We start from the raw sequence: 14,778 nt of genomic DNA, 5'->3' as shown, positions 1-14,778 counted from the left end.
TGGTGCACAATTGTATGACTATACGAGCGGCCGGGAAACGGAAACGGGATTGGATCCGGCCAACAGGCGTTTTACAACCTTGAGAAGCTGAAAATTTGATATTGATAATTACTCTTATAAGGTATTCTGGTCTACTCCGCTGCCTGTATTAATTTACTGTAGTCGCCTACACGGTATGTATGATTTTGCGAAGTGACTGCTTGAACCCAGTCTTTTCAGGCCCACACATCTCCTCCTGCGCTTTCTCACGTCTGATGGAAGCGAACTCCGTCTCAAAATCCATTTCCATAACCGGTACCACTCGGGACTTGAGGTAGAACTTGAAGAAGATGTACAACGCTAAGCAGCGACGTCAGCTTAAATCCATCGTCACTAGTTGGTTATTCTTACCGGCGAAGATGAAAATATTCAAATAGCAGGAAAGGAAGCCTGCAGCGGTGAAATTACCCGTGGTAAAGACATCGAAGCCTGTGCCATGCCGGCGTCAGTTTATGCATCAGGAATCAAGATTTTTGTCCCAGGCACGTAGGCTCACCTGAGAAGAAAACAACTAGGAAGACCATCACCATGGTGATCCATGACACGTATGGCTGGCCCGGGCTTCGGTACGGAAGTTCTATTAGGAGTACATTGTAAGTCAACAGCGGCCTTCACCTTCAGGGGATTATTAATGACTAACCGTTGCGAGAATAGCCCTGTGCTTTGAGACCAGCATAGAATCGAAGATATGTCGCTTCTATGACGATCCAGCCGATCAAACCGGCAACAGTCGTGATGTTGACAAACCACCCAAAGACGACCGATGTGTTGTTGGCCACGTTAAGGTAAACGAGAGGCATAAGGACGCAAGTGAGTCCCACGGCGTAATGAGGTGTTCCGAAACGGTTGCATTGCTGGAGTATCTTGGGAGCATGGCCGTCGCAGCTCAACCCATACAAAGTTCGAGAAGCAATGAAGACGCAAGCCGAACCACTGCTAATGGCCGATGTGCACACCACGGCGTTGATGATGGAGGGCAGCACCGAGACACCAGAGCGGGTAAAGGCAATGACAAATGGGGACTGCTGAGCTGTTCCGGTTGAGATGCTCAGTGAAGCGTCGTTGAATGGCCTGTATTTCCAGCTGTCAGAAGTCGTCTCCTCGCGCTGTTCAAAAAAGAGAGAAGAGAGTTGACTCACACAATCATTCCTACAATGAGGATACTGAGAACGTAGAAGAAGAACACTCTGAAGAAGGTCTTTTTGGTGGCCGCGGGGATGATCTTTCTCGGCTGGCGAGTCTCGGAACCGGAGATGGCGACAACCTGGATGTTTCCGTAGCTGAATGCAGCCGACAGCAATACTTTCCAAAACGCCAGAAAGTTTCCAGCAGAGCCGGGCACGAGGTAGCTGTTGAAAGCTCCGGGGTTCTGCCAGTAGCGGAAGCCTATGCGGTCGCCGCTTGGCCCTCCGCCGAGGTCGATGACGAGGCCGCCGATGATGAGGCCAATAATTGTCATGATTTTCAGGGTTGCGAATACAACCTCCGTCTGGCACACTTGTAAGCTTTGTGCCCACAATAGGGGCTTCCGGGGGAAAAGGACCGCCATACCTCGCCATAGAGTCGAACGCCGCAAAAGTTCACCGTCACTATAAAAACCAGGAATACTGTGATCCAGACGCCTGGGTTGACCGACGTGTTCCAAAACTGAATCAAGGTCGCGGCCGCACTGATTTCGGCAGGCACAGAAATGGACATCGTATACCCTGACAATTGACACAACGTTAGCATCTCTCCTTGTAAATCTGTCGCGGGCATCGATGTTACTCACAAAAGTTCCACCCAGTTGCTGCACCAAGTGCCGGCTCAACAAACTTGGTCGCGTGACGAATGAAACCACCGGTTGAGGGCATGAACGAGGTGATTTCTCCTGTGGTGTAGGACACGCCGGCGGTGACCAGTCCCATCACGATGTATGCCAATAGTGCACCGGCGGGACCTGCGGTTGCGATTGTCGTGCCCGAACTGAGGAAGAGACCGGTTCCCTGGCATCCTGTTAGACAATGTGTCGCTGCCGAATTTGCCTGCCAGCGCGACGTCAAGAACTCACGATCATTCCCGCAATCGCAATCATGTTGATGTGCCGTGATTCCAAGTCACGCTTGATTCCCTCGCCCCCTTCGTCGGGGATAGAAGTGCTTTGGCCGGAACCCGCGTCCATCTCCGGGACCGCACCGATTGTGCTCTCATCTTTCTCTTTTCCCTCCATTTGGTGTCGAAGACGGCACGGATACGGGCGTCACCAAAACTGCAAGTATGGAGCAATTGGAGGCGGTCGTGTTTGCAGAAGTCGTTGCATGCATCAAGTTGCAGCACCCCATGGCTAATAATATGGGTTGGCCAATGTTGATGAAGGCTGTTAGTGATCACGTCCAGCGGTGTATCTGATAACGCTCCGCCGCCGCCATTCAGGGTCCTAGGTCGGGGATGCCTATCTTTCCTACTCCGCAGCCAATCGGCGCGGCGCAGCAGGGGCACGATAGACTTTGAGACACCGGTGCCGGGACCACACTGCCGCTTAGGACGCCGGCCGATAAGCTTGGCGGGATTCGAGTGCGGGGATAGGACGCTTGTAATATTGGATAAAAGTCCAGGAATAGATTGACCTTGCCTGGCCATTGAAGAATTAAACCCAATTGATATGTCAAATCCTTCGACACACGACAACATGGCATCCGAGTCAAGTCCAGTAGATGCGTTCCAGCTATTCGACCTCCGCGTCGAGGTCGTTTGTCCGCCGGGCAAACGGATCATGTGCGGGGCCAAAGAAGGGGACTATTTCACCCTAAAGGGCGAAATGATGTACCTGCCGCCCGATCAAGGCATCAGTATCTACAGCCTATGTGAGTGTGGAACTTTGTGCGTGGTCCGGCAGGCACACAATGCTGATAACACTTCTGTGTCTAGCATCGGTGCTGCCACTTCTCGCCGCAAAGCAGCGAGTCACCTCTAAAAATGACTGGATGACGACGGATGCATTGATTGCGTGCCCAGATCCGTGTTGTCCTTCTCAGCTGAAAATTGTCCGAGAGGGAGTTAGGACTTTCCGCCATTCAGAGACCACCGCTGTTCCTTTAAATGCCTCCGAGACGACCGTTTAAAGATATCACAAAGGGCAAAAAGAAAACGGGCAGAAAACTGCGGCACTCTAGGCATTCTACCATCTACGTCTTTCCCATCCCAATTCTCCCACAGCCACTGGCTCTCTGATCTGTTTTGTCGATATCAAAACGACGAAAATGGACAAAGCGACTGTAACTAGCTTTTTGCTTTTTACCACCCACTTGCCAGGAGGGGGGATCTCACAAGTCGAAATATGCCTAGATTCATCTATTTTTACAGCATTTCAATTACATCAAGTAATGGCCATTTAAGCCAAAGTTTTGGAAGAAAAGAAGTCCACGAAAACATTGTTTCCGAAATTCAAGTATCATTTATCATCTAGGCGAAAAACACGCCATCTGGAGCATTGAAGCCAGCTTCTGCGATGAGTCCAGCCCAGTTATCATCGTCCGCAAAATCCAAACTCAGCCCGAGTTCTTGATTTGAACCTCGGAATGGACTTGTCAAAAGACCATTCGCGGGCGTCGGCGGGCTAGGTTGGTCGCCGGTTTCTTCTGCGCCGGCCCTGGGCTGGTTCACGGACTTGCCAGCACTGCTTTCTCCATTCCCCTGCTTCTTTCGGACGTCTTTGGCAAATCTAGCCAATACATTGTCGAGAAACCTAGCTTGTAATGCGCAGCTTGAACCTGGAGGCGCAGCTTGTTGAGAAAACACAAGCGCAGCGCCGGATATTGCACCGTGAACGGCGGCGTCAATCTGGCTGGATATTGAGTTGCTAGTAGACAGCAAAAGCTACAGGTCAAAGTATGAGTTATCGTCCAAGTCACAACCAATAAAATGCGTCCAGTCTTACCTTGATTAAAAATGCAGCGCTGTATGCAGTCATTACATGTACGGAGTCCTGAGCAAAGTAAAGCCACGAGGAGTGACGGCATATGAGGTGCAACATCTCTAGAGCACTCGAGTAGCTAACCCAGAGAGCTTCCATATGGTATGATACTCTCATATCGGACTGTGCCAAAATATCCTGCAGAGGAAGCGAGAACAGCTGAAGACGAAGGTGGGTACCGTAGAATTGAATCAAGAAGGGATGGCAACTGCCTTTGCCATTGTTGAAGGTTAGCTGCTGCGCACTTCGTAATTAGAGCAATCTTACCTGGATCTGCCATGTTGAGCCACCTTGATTCCCATTCTTCAATCCTGCCTTTAATAATAGCGAGAAGAGACTCGAGACTATGCAATTGCCTGGCACGAACTCTGCTCGACCTTGGACCCAACAGCCTGAAAACTTCAGAACTCAACAGGCGCAAAGTAACCAACGCACCGAGGAGTCGATCGCCAGTCGTGGCCATCGAGTCTCTGCACCATGGCTCAATGGACTCAACGAACTCACTTCGCTCAATCATCCATGGCTTGCCGGTTTGAAGACTCATACTGCGTCCACAGTCGTTAGCCGGACATTCCGTGAGTATGTTCACAACGATTTTCAAGCTTATTTGATCGTACCTTCGATCGTAAACAAAGAGAATGAACCACGTCCTCTCAATATTCCTTGCCTTTCGCGCATCCAATTCAGTCGCCGAGTCCAGGCTTTTCCGAGAATATTGGGCTAACCGATGCCAGCCCAGCTCCATACCCATTCTAATAACGTAACCTAGCAGCATCCATGCGCGGGTATCTTCAGATTCTTTCCAATAAGTCATGATCATGACCGCTTGTGCTGTCTCGACTGATTTGGTTCCCTTCCGGAATGTATCAGCGAGCAGGTCTTCTGCATGGTCACGGAGCTTTTTGTAGAGGGCTGGGTTGAATGCCCTTGCGGCCGCTGCCAGAATGGCTGTGAGAAGAAACGAGGACGCCTCTCGAACCCGACCAAAGGTGTGCAATTGTGGATCCAGTTGACTAATGTAAGGGTTGAGGGTTTGCATGAAGCTGTGAGAATGTTACTAAAGAGGCCTACTGAGAAGATGCGGAATGTTTACTTGTCAAATAAAGACGAGGCAATGGAGAGATTGACGAAGCCAAGCTGAACTGGATCATCTGTAGGGATCCGTGACTCATCAGTATGGGTTTCCGATGTGGTCGAATCGAAGGCGTTTAAGATGCTTCCGAGAGAAAAGCTCCCACGTGTTGCTGCGCGATTGAACAGCCCAGCTGGTTGAAGGATTCCGTTGCTCCAGTCTGGACTCCTCTGTATTGATGGCGCCTCGGCGCTTCCGGTATGAGTCTCCTCTACAGACCTGGGCTGTACCGGAGGAGGTGACGAGACGATTGGGACTGACTGAACAGAGTTGCGCTTCGAAATGCTTGAAGCCTTGTTAACGTTTTGTTTGCTTGCTTATCTTACATGTTTGCAGGAGCACGCACCGCGTTCCAGGTTTTCTACCTCGACGATGATCCTGAACGACGCACTTCATCGATTTGCGAGCGCAACGTTCACAGACTGTCTCATTTTCTCCAGTAATGCATTTCATCTTGACACTTCTGCATTGCAGACAAGCCTTGACACTGATTGTCATAGCCAAAGTTAGCGCTTTTGCGTTCTGTCTGTATTCTTGCACTGTTGGCACTTACGCAAGTTTAGGGGCCGGTGAAACTTCACCATGTTGTTCCATCATCTTGCCTTCATTGCGCGCTGGTCACAGATTACAGCATCTCGCGGACATTTAGTCGGCAGTTGAAGATGATAAGGCAATAGTCGCCGGTCCCGGGGTTTATAAACGCTTCTCCGCACCGCCTATCACACTCCACTTTTAAACCCCGCTAATACCTTCGGGATCCCCTGTGTTGCTCTGATAACGGCACCGCGCCGGCAAGCTCCGTGGATGGTTGGTTTCTTGACGCCTGTGTCATGGGGAATCTAGCAATTATTTTATCGGGAAACTTGGTTGTAAAGCGCGGCTTGAGCTAAGAAGTAGAGCTTGTCAACGCAACGCTAGCACACGCCAGAAATCACACCGTAGACATTAGTCTAAATCCAACTAACTATCAAGTATCAGTAGACAATAAAAGACAGGCCAAGTTCCGGTCTAAGTGAAAAGAAAATAGTACTGCAGAAAGCAGAGCCACGGGGAGTTGCGCAAGAATATGTATATCAAAAATAGACTTTTCACCCAGCGACTCAATCTATAGTAGCCGCTGTTAATATTAGTTGACTAACACATAAGGTAGACAGCAAGAGAACAATATGCGATCAGATATACCACAGATATAAAAGTCTCAGCTGCACGTTAGCACAACTACTAATTATCTAACAAAGCTCGGAAATAAGTGTTTGTATCAATGGTATCTTGAGCACCGAACGAATGACAGAAAATATGCCTACATATGTACCAGAATCTAGAAAAGTGATCTCGACATCTTGGCTCCGTGTCATCCTTCCCCGGGCCTCATTAGTTTCATCCACAGCAGCTTGGGATAAACTCAAGGTAAAATGTTTATATGAATCTTTTTTAAAAGACTTGGTTGAAGATTACTATTATTTGATAGACTATTTATAGATATGACGGCACAAACCGTCACAAAATACATCAAAGAAGCCTAAGGCTACTTGTACTCATAGCAGAACGGGCCCCCGTGAATATCCATCACGTCGGCCACAAGCAGGTCCTCACTAAAGTTAGGGAAGGACAGCGGATACTGTAAAGTGATGTTTTCATAGGCGACGTCACCAAAGAAGTTGAACGGGTAGCCGTATATGACATCTGGACCGCCGATGTCCGTCTTGCGCGCAGGCCAGTCTACGACGAGAACGTCGATCGTCAGTATCCAAAACGAGGGAAAATTCAAAAGGGTCAGGAGAATTCACAGAACACGTACCTCTGCGCTGCCAGTCGTTCCAGGTCTTATCCAAGGCGCTGTGAATAAAGTAGAAGACGGGGTCACCGGGAGACGAGTACATATCGGCGACCTAGCCCCGGTAATTCGAGTCAGCTTAAATGTCAAACAGGACGAAATGTGGGTTTGAATCCAGTCTTACATCTCCAACGGCGCCGCCGATGCCCAGGTGCAGGCCCGCATGAAGGGTCATGCCGCTAACCTGCATGCTATAGCCCTGAATATGCACATTGAACTCAGTGAAGGTGCCTGCAGAGAGCGTCCTCTCAATAACCTCATCACTAAGGGCGCTCGTGATGATAGGCAAGCTGAAGTCACGGCGGAGGCAGTGAGGAGTAGATTCGACCGAATAACCTGCGCCGGTTAGCATGAAGAATTCCGCAGCCAGCCATTGGACTCGAGAGAGGGGCACGAGTCAACGTACCGAGGCCCATAGGAACAGTTATGTTGGCAAATGGTCCTTCCTGAATACAGCCTGCACGCTCGAGTTAGATGTCATCCGACTGAGGAGTTAGGGTGGACCAACCGCCGCCGGATCTGCCTGGAATCACGATTGGCTTCTGTACAGGGAACTCTTCCTTGTCGCTAACGTCCTCGATGTATGGTCCGTTACCTCCGACACCGTAGATGTTGTCAAATACGGGTGAGTTAACGAAGCTTTCGGCAGTATTATCCAGACTCACGTCCCAGTATGGGAGTGCGCCCTTATACGAACATTTGCTGCGCAGCTCGGACTCGTAGAGATACAGCATCCAGCGATGCCAGCTGTAAATAGTTAGTCGAACGAAGCGACACGCAGACTTGCTTATCAGGATATCGTCAGCTCACGGGAGAAAAGGACCCTGTCATACCAGCCAGTTAGCTTAGCTATCTCGATTTACCAACTTTCATATCAGGTTCAACTCACGTTAAAATGAACCTTCTGCGTCATGTAAATATGCATACCCTGGAAGTCGTCGTAGCGGGACGTTGCGCCAGGCCACAGATCGTTGCCCTCAGATGGCAACACCATCAGGCACTTAACGGAGCGGATGTAGTCCAGCCTCTGTTCCAGGGACAGCTGTCGCCACTCATACCTAACGAGAGGGTTCTTGCAACATCCAGCATGGGTTCCATTGGAGGGAGCGGCAGCGGCGCCGTGCGACTGCAAACCCGCGAGGGCCAGGACAGCCGAGACCAGGGTGGCGAGGGATTTCATAGTGGAAGTCTGGAGGTGTGATGGAAACGAATACGAACCCCGGGCTCGACGCTGTCAAAATGTATTCCTAGCGAGGCAGCTGGTGTCCTTGGCTGAAGGAGCGAGAGCGAGTTTCTTGAGAGACCTTGTGGACGCATATAATATACAAACCTCTGATGCAAAGGTCCAGATGAGCTACTAACCCTACAGGGACATTTTGTGCGGCAGCGCACACCCCGGCTGCAGGAGTTCGGGTTGTGGGAGGCAATGTTCGCCCCCGGCTCATTGGTAATGTACCGCCGATGACTGTCACTTCATCATAATATGCAGCACTTGATGGATCTTGCAACCCCTGCTTTCGAACGTCTTGCGGGGCCCTTCTCCCCGCGTCTGGTTGGTAGCTTATCTCTTCTGAGAGAAGGAAAAGGGGACATTAAGAATGAGACCTTGGGTACAAAGTTGCTGCGGGAGTCCCATGAACGGCGAAAGCCGTGGGATGACCGCAACTTTGAAGTGAAAGCTGTGAAAGCTCCTTCGAGTGACTGGAACGGCTCCTGATTCTCCTTCTCCATCACAAAGAGCAGGTGGGAAAATATCTTCTTGACTATGAGCAGCTAGAAACCAGATGCGACCGGACGCTGGGGTTCGTGCCTTAGTGTGCGGCGTTGAAAAAAGGTAGAGACCCTATCCCTGCCAACGTGCATTCTACACCCGTGGTTGCAAATCGTTCGGCCTGTTTTTGTGGAGATATATGGACCTATTCATTTCAATGAGGAGACAGACTTGGCCTGCTCCAACGCGCACCTGGTACGGATACGACTTAGAGAGGCTCCTCCGTCGATAATTCTCGTACGACACAATCACGAAGTCGCGACGTATAGATATCGTACTCCAGACTTGGACATCGAGAACGATAGCTGTGCACTATATCATGCGGCCATGGAGCCTCAATTGGCCTATTACTCAATAGCCCTGCGTCTCCTGCGCGGCCTACTAATTTCAAACAATGGATCGAATCCCGTCAAAGTAGGTGTTCTTCGGCGTAACATAACTTGTACTGTGATGCTTTGGGTTGAGGGCCTTCCAACGCATCACTAGCGGATCGTTCGAGATAACCGTTTCCGTGCGTTCCGACCCCGGGCAGAGCCCATTTTAACAAAATCATACCGAGTATACCCCCGAGCACAAGAACTACGGCGAACCACGACTAAAGATTGTTGCAGCGTGGTGTGGGTAATGGGGCATGCACTCGCTAAGCCGGGGTTGCTCTCCGGGAACTAGTGTAGGGATGAAGTGGCTTATTCGTGTTGGTTGGAACGCTCTACAAGGGTATATTGCTAATCGTAGGGACATGGTATAAGCGGCCCTATCAAATTTATCATAAAAACGTTTAGAAATGTTGTTTTTGTTGGTTCGAAGCAATAACGGAAAGTATGAGCAAGGATTAAGGAAGCGTACTTCATTGTATCTGCCTGCATTTTGAAGGTTAATCGACTGCAACGGAATTTTCCGCGGCAGATCTCGTTCTGGTCTGCAAGTAGGAATCCTTCCGGGCAATCACATCTTGGCCAGAGTAGGAACCAACAATATTCCTGGTCACCAGGTTGATGCCGGTCGGCCGGGAATGTGGGAAGGACGGGAGTGATCGCTCCAACAGAGAAATTTTCATGAACTAATACCATGATCATGAGAATGGAGCATTCGAGAAATCCTGCGTATTCACGATGTGATATCCATAGGCTTTTGCCTATGATGTTCAAAATAGCAACATCTCATACAGCGCCCGCGTTCTTGACACCGAGTTCTATGCCGGAGCTAGGAAATTGAACTGCGGCAATCATCTAAAGTACATTTGCATTGATTACAGCTTAGTATAAAGTGAGATGTTGTGCAAGTGACGAGAACCTGTGTCCCATGTACCCGGTTTCGACATATCTAGGGGCCGGCCGCACTTGGAGTCCAGATGTGAGGGGGGTGGGTCTTGACCATCCACCAACGCGAAGTCAATGTTGTTGAGTCACTTCTGTAACACGGGTGATTTCCTTTTCACGTACGCTTGCGGCGCGGTCATGCTGAAGAACCTGGTTCACGGATATCCTTCCAACTCCAGCAGAACCATCTATGCTGTCTAATTTTCATATCCTTGTGCTAAGGAGAGGGCTGGGAACGGCGGTCTTCTACCTCGTCGATTAAGAATAAATTTAGTGCACCTTTGGCTCATTTACACTGTCCAACTCCTGTCTATTCGTTCTGCTGTCCTCGTCTCTTCTGATGTTCACCTAGTTCTCGCCCCTTTACTCTCCGAGGCCACTTTGCTCAAGATGGCGGAGAACACGACAGTGCAAGATGTCCACTTCATGAGCTCACCTGGATACAGTGGCGGTATAGTGTGGCAGATTAACGTTGCTCTTATCGTCTGTACCTCCGTCATAGTGGGACTTAGACTGTACGTACGTACCGTCATGGCAAAGGCCGTGGGCCTGGACGATGTCCTGGCGTTCCTCGCTTGGGTGAGTTCCTTGTATCTCCCTTTACGATATTGGTGATTGGCTGAAAATGGGAAAGGGTGTTTTGATTACCCAGTCTGCCATGGACATCCGACGTAAGTCCATCTTGTCTCAAATGCTTGGTTTCAACAGCTGAGTTGCGATACAGTGGTTCAGTATGGAAGCGGAGCACACCTCAAATATATTCCGAAGGAAGATTTCACAATATGGTTTGAGGTAGGATCAAGTTGACCCGTATTATCGCCCAAGCTGACAGTTTATGCTCGTATGTGTACAGGGAATCGTCACGAACGGCTTGTTGTACTTGATCGGCACGGGCTTGATGAGGCTGTCGATTGTCGCCTTCCTGCCCCGCCTTAGCCAAGACAGTGTGTATTTCCATACCTCGCATGTTCTGCGCATGACTGCATTGCTAACTCTCCACTAATAGAGACTTATATAATCCTCACTTGCATCACTGGGTTCTTCGTCATAGCGCAGACGTTAGGGTGCATCATCTACCGGGTAACCCAGTGCAGGCCCATTTCGTGCGTCGTGATAGTTCCCGCAAACCGAGAGACCGACAGTTACTGACGGTGGCATTTTACCAGACACTTGTGGAAACCACCATTCTTTCCCGGAAAGAACTGCGTACCGTCCGGAAACCAAAACACCATGATGGTGGCGCACCAGATCATCGGCCTTATCATTGACTTCGCTCTTATGGGGCTACCTATTTGGGTCATTTACACCAAGATGCTCTGGTCTAAGAGGGCGTTCCAAGTCATTTGCGTCTTCAGCGTCGGTATTTTCGTCGTGGTCACCGGCTGTGTTCGTCTCGTCATGATGAAGAAGAGCCAATTTCTCGAGGACCCGTAAGTCCAGCTATGCACCACCGTAGCCCGTCACATTAGAAATAGTTTCAAGCTAACCCATGCGAGCCAGGACGTTCAACATGTCCACCATTGGCATCTGGACAAACCTCGAGGGACACGTCGGGCTATGGGTCGCCTCCTTTCCTGCGCTACAGCCCATTATCCGCATCGCGTCTTTCATGCTGGGATTTCGAAGCAAGCTCCAGAGCTACGGCAAAGACGGAAAGTCCAAAAGCGGCGCTGGCGGGATGCAGTCCAACACGGGGCCATGGTCGAAGGTCCCCAGGAGCAAGGCCGGGTATATGCGCAACGGGAGCGGGGTCGATGCCGCCGATAGCCACAGCGAGCGGGGACTTGTGCCGCACGGCGGCGAAGACGCGGAAATTGAGATGGAAATCAGGGACACCAAGGTTTCCGGGATCCAGAAGCAGGCCAACATCGAGGTCCGGTAAGACATGGCGCCAGTTTCAAGGGAACGGCCAACATATACTTCGGAAAAGGCTCAACCTGCTGGGTTGTCTTTTTGAGACGGCGTTTCAATGGCGTTCGACTCGTTTTCTTTCTATACGGTGAACAAATGAGCTTTTTTAGGTAATACATGGAATTAATCATGACGCTGTAGATAGGTTACTCGTTCCACCAACTTAGTGTGCATCTCTTCGCTCTGCCTAAGAGGGAGACTTTACAGCCTATCTTGAGATCTACCGGCTATGACTAGTATGTTGCCTCAAGACGACATCCCTTCGATATCGAATGCCTCGTTGTACTCTTTAGATATGAATTGACGACAATAGTATTGCGTCCATGGTAGTTCGGGATATCTTCGAGCACCATAAGGTCAACTTTGTGACCCATGATACCGTCGAGCTTGCCAAATTGCCAATCGTGAAACAGCAAGGGCAAACCTAGACGCAGAACCTGCGCAAGGACAAGAGAATCAAGCTATCAAGATATCGCAAAGATTTAGTTGACAGTGAACGATAAGGGCGATAGTCGCCGGGGTCTGTGAATCCTTCTCCGCACTCACCTATCATACCCCACTTTATACCCACTGATATCCCTATACTCCGTATTGCACCGATAACGGCACAGCACCGGCGAGCTACGTAGATGGCCGGTTTGTGTAATTACCGATGAGGGCCTGCTGATAGCCGGGGTTATTACCGTGCAATGCTATCAAGAATGAAGCTTCCAGTCTTCAGCCTGGCTATAGTTTGGAAGACGAGACACCTAAACCTGAATCGCGAATAGGTCAATTGAAAGGTAACTTGACGGTAAAAATCCGCAAATCATCAGACTGAGCTTACAAGATACCAGCAGCTCGGTCAGGATGGCAGTAAGCTCAGAAAGCCAGGGCGCCAAGACGGCCCACGTCAACATGATGACGGACACCATCATCACCAACGTCCCAGCTGAGGGTCTGCGGGCGATTTTACGATCGCTTTTGGCGTCACACCCAGAAATCACCGCCACCCTCGAGGCGGAGACGAGGCATTACATCCAAGATGTTGCACTTCCAGCCGCGCAGGCGCAGAAGCCTTCGCAGCCGGATATTGCGTGGTTGAAGAAGACGCAAACAACGATTCGTTGCATGCTGGGGTGCGGATTGAGCTCTGAAAGTCTATCGCTTATGAATGAGCTGGTCGGTCAGGGTGTCAAGCTTCTCCTGGACTCGGAGAAAGGCAGACAGGAGACGTACGACGTCTTGGCTGCTATTGATGGTGATGTTGTGCAGATTATGACAGCGGTCGAGAAGACATTATCCGCAGCCGCGCGAACAGATCTCCTGGATGATGAGCGGGAGCTTGTGAGCAGCCTGCACCAGTCCCTGACTGACTGCAAAACTACCACGGAAGAAAATTCGCTAGAGTATCCCTACGGAAGGGCACTCTTTGCAACTTCCATGCTACTCGGCGTTTCTCTTCCGGTATCCCATGGGGTATCAAATGGCAACCCTCCGGCAAACTCCCCTATGGAGCCCAAGGAGACGTTCGAGATGAACGCGCGAAAACTACCTCGGATTTTTACAGGGCTTTGGCAAATGTCCAGCCCCTCTTGGGGGTCTGCGCCGGAATCCAAAATCTTCGCTCAGTTTTCCAAGCATGCGGAAGCAGGCATGACGGCATTCGATATGGCCGATCATTATGGCGATGCGGAAATCATATTTGTAAGTGAACCTACACGAGTTATCGACTTTCTGTGCTAATGAGGAAAGGGCCGCTTCCAATCTTCGTATCCTTTCAAGAGCGAAACGTTTGCAGCAACCAAGTACTGCGTCTTCAGCCCAATGACTGTCACCCGCGCTGCCGTAGAGGCCAACGTGACTGAAAGATGCCGGAGGCTGCAGGTGGACAAAATTGATTTGCTGCAGTTCCACTGGCAATTTGTGAGACGCCCTGAGAGTTGTCTCCTTGGTGCGATGTTCAAAAGCTGACGAATCAAAGTATGACGATCCTCAATATATTGAGGCGTTGAAGTTTCTTCAAGAAGACCCGCGAGTCACCACATTGGGTCTCTGTAACTTTGACACAAAACACCTCGAAATAATCATTGGTAGCGGCATCAAAGTATACTCAAACCAGGTCCAGGTACGTCGAAACCTACCGCAGTTGCAGGCATGCTCGTGCACCCACTAATTCCTAGCAGTTCTCCCTGATTGACTCCAGACCGACGGTGCGCATGGGCAAGGTATGCGAGCAAAGTGACGTCAAGCTTTTGACCTACGGAACTTTGGTAAGTCTTGAAAGTCTCGAGTGAACAAATCGTGATCAAGCTCTAAACAGTTCTCCATCAGTGCGGCGGTTTTCTAGCAGACAAATGGCTCGGAAAGCCTAACCCTGAACTGTACTCCGAGGCCATCACCCCTAGCCAACGCAAGTATTACGCCGTGATCAGAAGCTGGGGAGGCTGGGACTTGTTCCAGGAGCTCTTGCAAGTGCTGAAAACAGCAGCTACAAAGCACAACGTCAGCATCTCCAATGTAGCCACCCGCTGGGTTCTGGATTTCCCCTATGTAGGAGCGGTCATTGTCGGAGCTCGGATGGGCATCAGTGAGCACACAGATGAGAACGCTGCCAGTCTGGGCTGGTCACTGGACGCTGAAGACCGTGATGCAATTGAGGAGGTGTTGAAGAAAAGCAGGAGGTTGGAAATGTTTGAGGCAATGGGAGATTGTGGTGGGGAGTATCGGTAGACTCTCCAAAATCCACTTCAATGTTACGGGCAGTCAGTATAGATATTCAACGAGCAATCCGAAAAGTTTAAACAAAGTAGTATTAACACGTCAGGATATTTGTAGACT

At 50.1% G+C, this 14,778-nt stretch overlaps 3 protein-coding genes across 3 annotated transcripts; 1 reads left to right on the top strand and 2 right to left on the bottom strand.

Annotated features, from left to right (window-relative positions):
• Positions 1-166: 166 nt before the first annotated feature.
• On the bottom strand, positions 167-2,248 carry EsH8_III_000045 (amino acid permease/ SLC12A domain-containing protein; the record flags this gene model as incomplete). The annotated part of the gene is made up of 8 exons (XM_083261770.1): positions 167-339; positions 391-468; positions 536-616; positions 680-1,110; positions 1,179-1,528; positions 1,591-1,745; positions 1,811-2,024; positions 2,090-2,248. 8 exons carry the CDS (start codon positions 2,246-2,248, stop codon positions 167-169), a joined length of 1,641 nt encoding a protein of 546 aa, XP_083122257.1.
• A 4,400-nt stretch (positions 2,249-6,648) lies between these two features.
• On the bottom strand, positions 6,649-8,137 carry EsH8_III_000044 (tyrosinase family protein; the record flags this gene model as incomplete). Its single annotated transcript, XM_083261769.1, has 7 exons — positions 6,649-6,842; positions 6,922-7,012; positions 7,082-7,293; positions 7,364-7,414; positions 7,466-7,704; positions 7,768-7,781; positions 7,847-8,137. 7 exons carry the CDS (start codon positions 8,135-8,137, stop codon positions 6,649-6,651), a joined length of 1,092 nt encoding a protein of 363 aa, XP_083122256.1.
• A 2,300-nt stretch (positions 8,138-10,437) lies between these two features.
• EsH8_III_000043 (aldo/keto reductase) lies at positions 10,438-14,670 on the top strand (the record flags this gene model as incomplete). Its single annotated transcript, XM_083261768.1, has 13 exons — positions 10,438-10,626; positions 10,700-10,718; positions 10,772-10,839; positions 10,901-10,991; positions 11,054-11,150; positions 11,214-11,477; positions 11,548-11,925; positions 12,126-12,194; positions 12,795-13,644; positions 13,693-13,863; positions 13,922-14,065; positions 14,124-14,210; positions 14,272-14,670. The coding sequence occupies 13 exons, from the start codon at positions 10,438-10,440 to the stop codon at positions 14,668-14,670; spliced, it is 2,826 nt and encodes a 941-aa protein (XP_083122255.1).
• Between the last annotated feature and the right edge of the window lie 108 nt (positions 14,671-14,778).

The sequence above is a fragment of the Colletotrichum jinshuiense genome, chromosome 3, assembly GCF_051148585.1.
Source record: "Colletotrichum jinshuiense chromosome 3, complete sequence".
Taxonomy (NCBI): Eukaryota; Fungi; Ascomycota; class Sordariomycetes; order Glomerellales; family Glomerellaceae; genus Colletotrichum; species Colletotrichum jinshuiense.
This window is presented reverse-complemented; position numbering and strand designations above follow the sequence as displayed.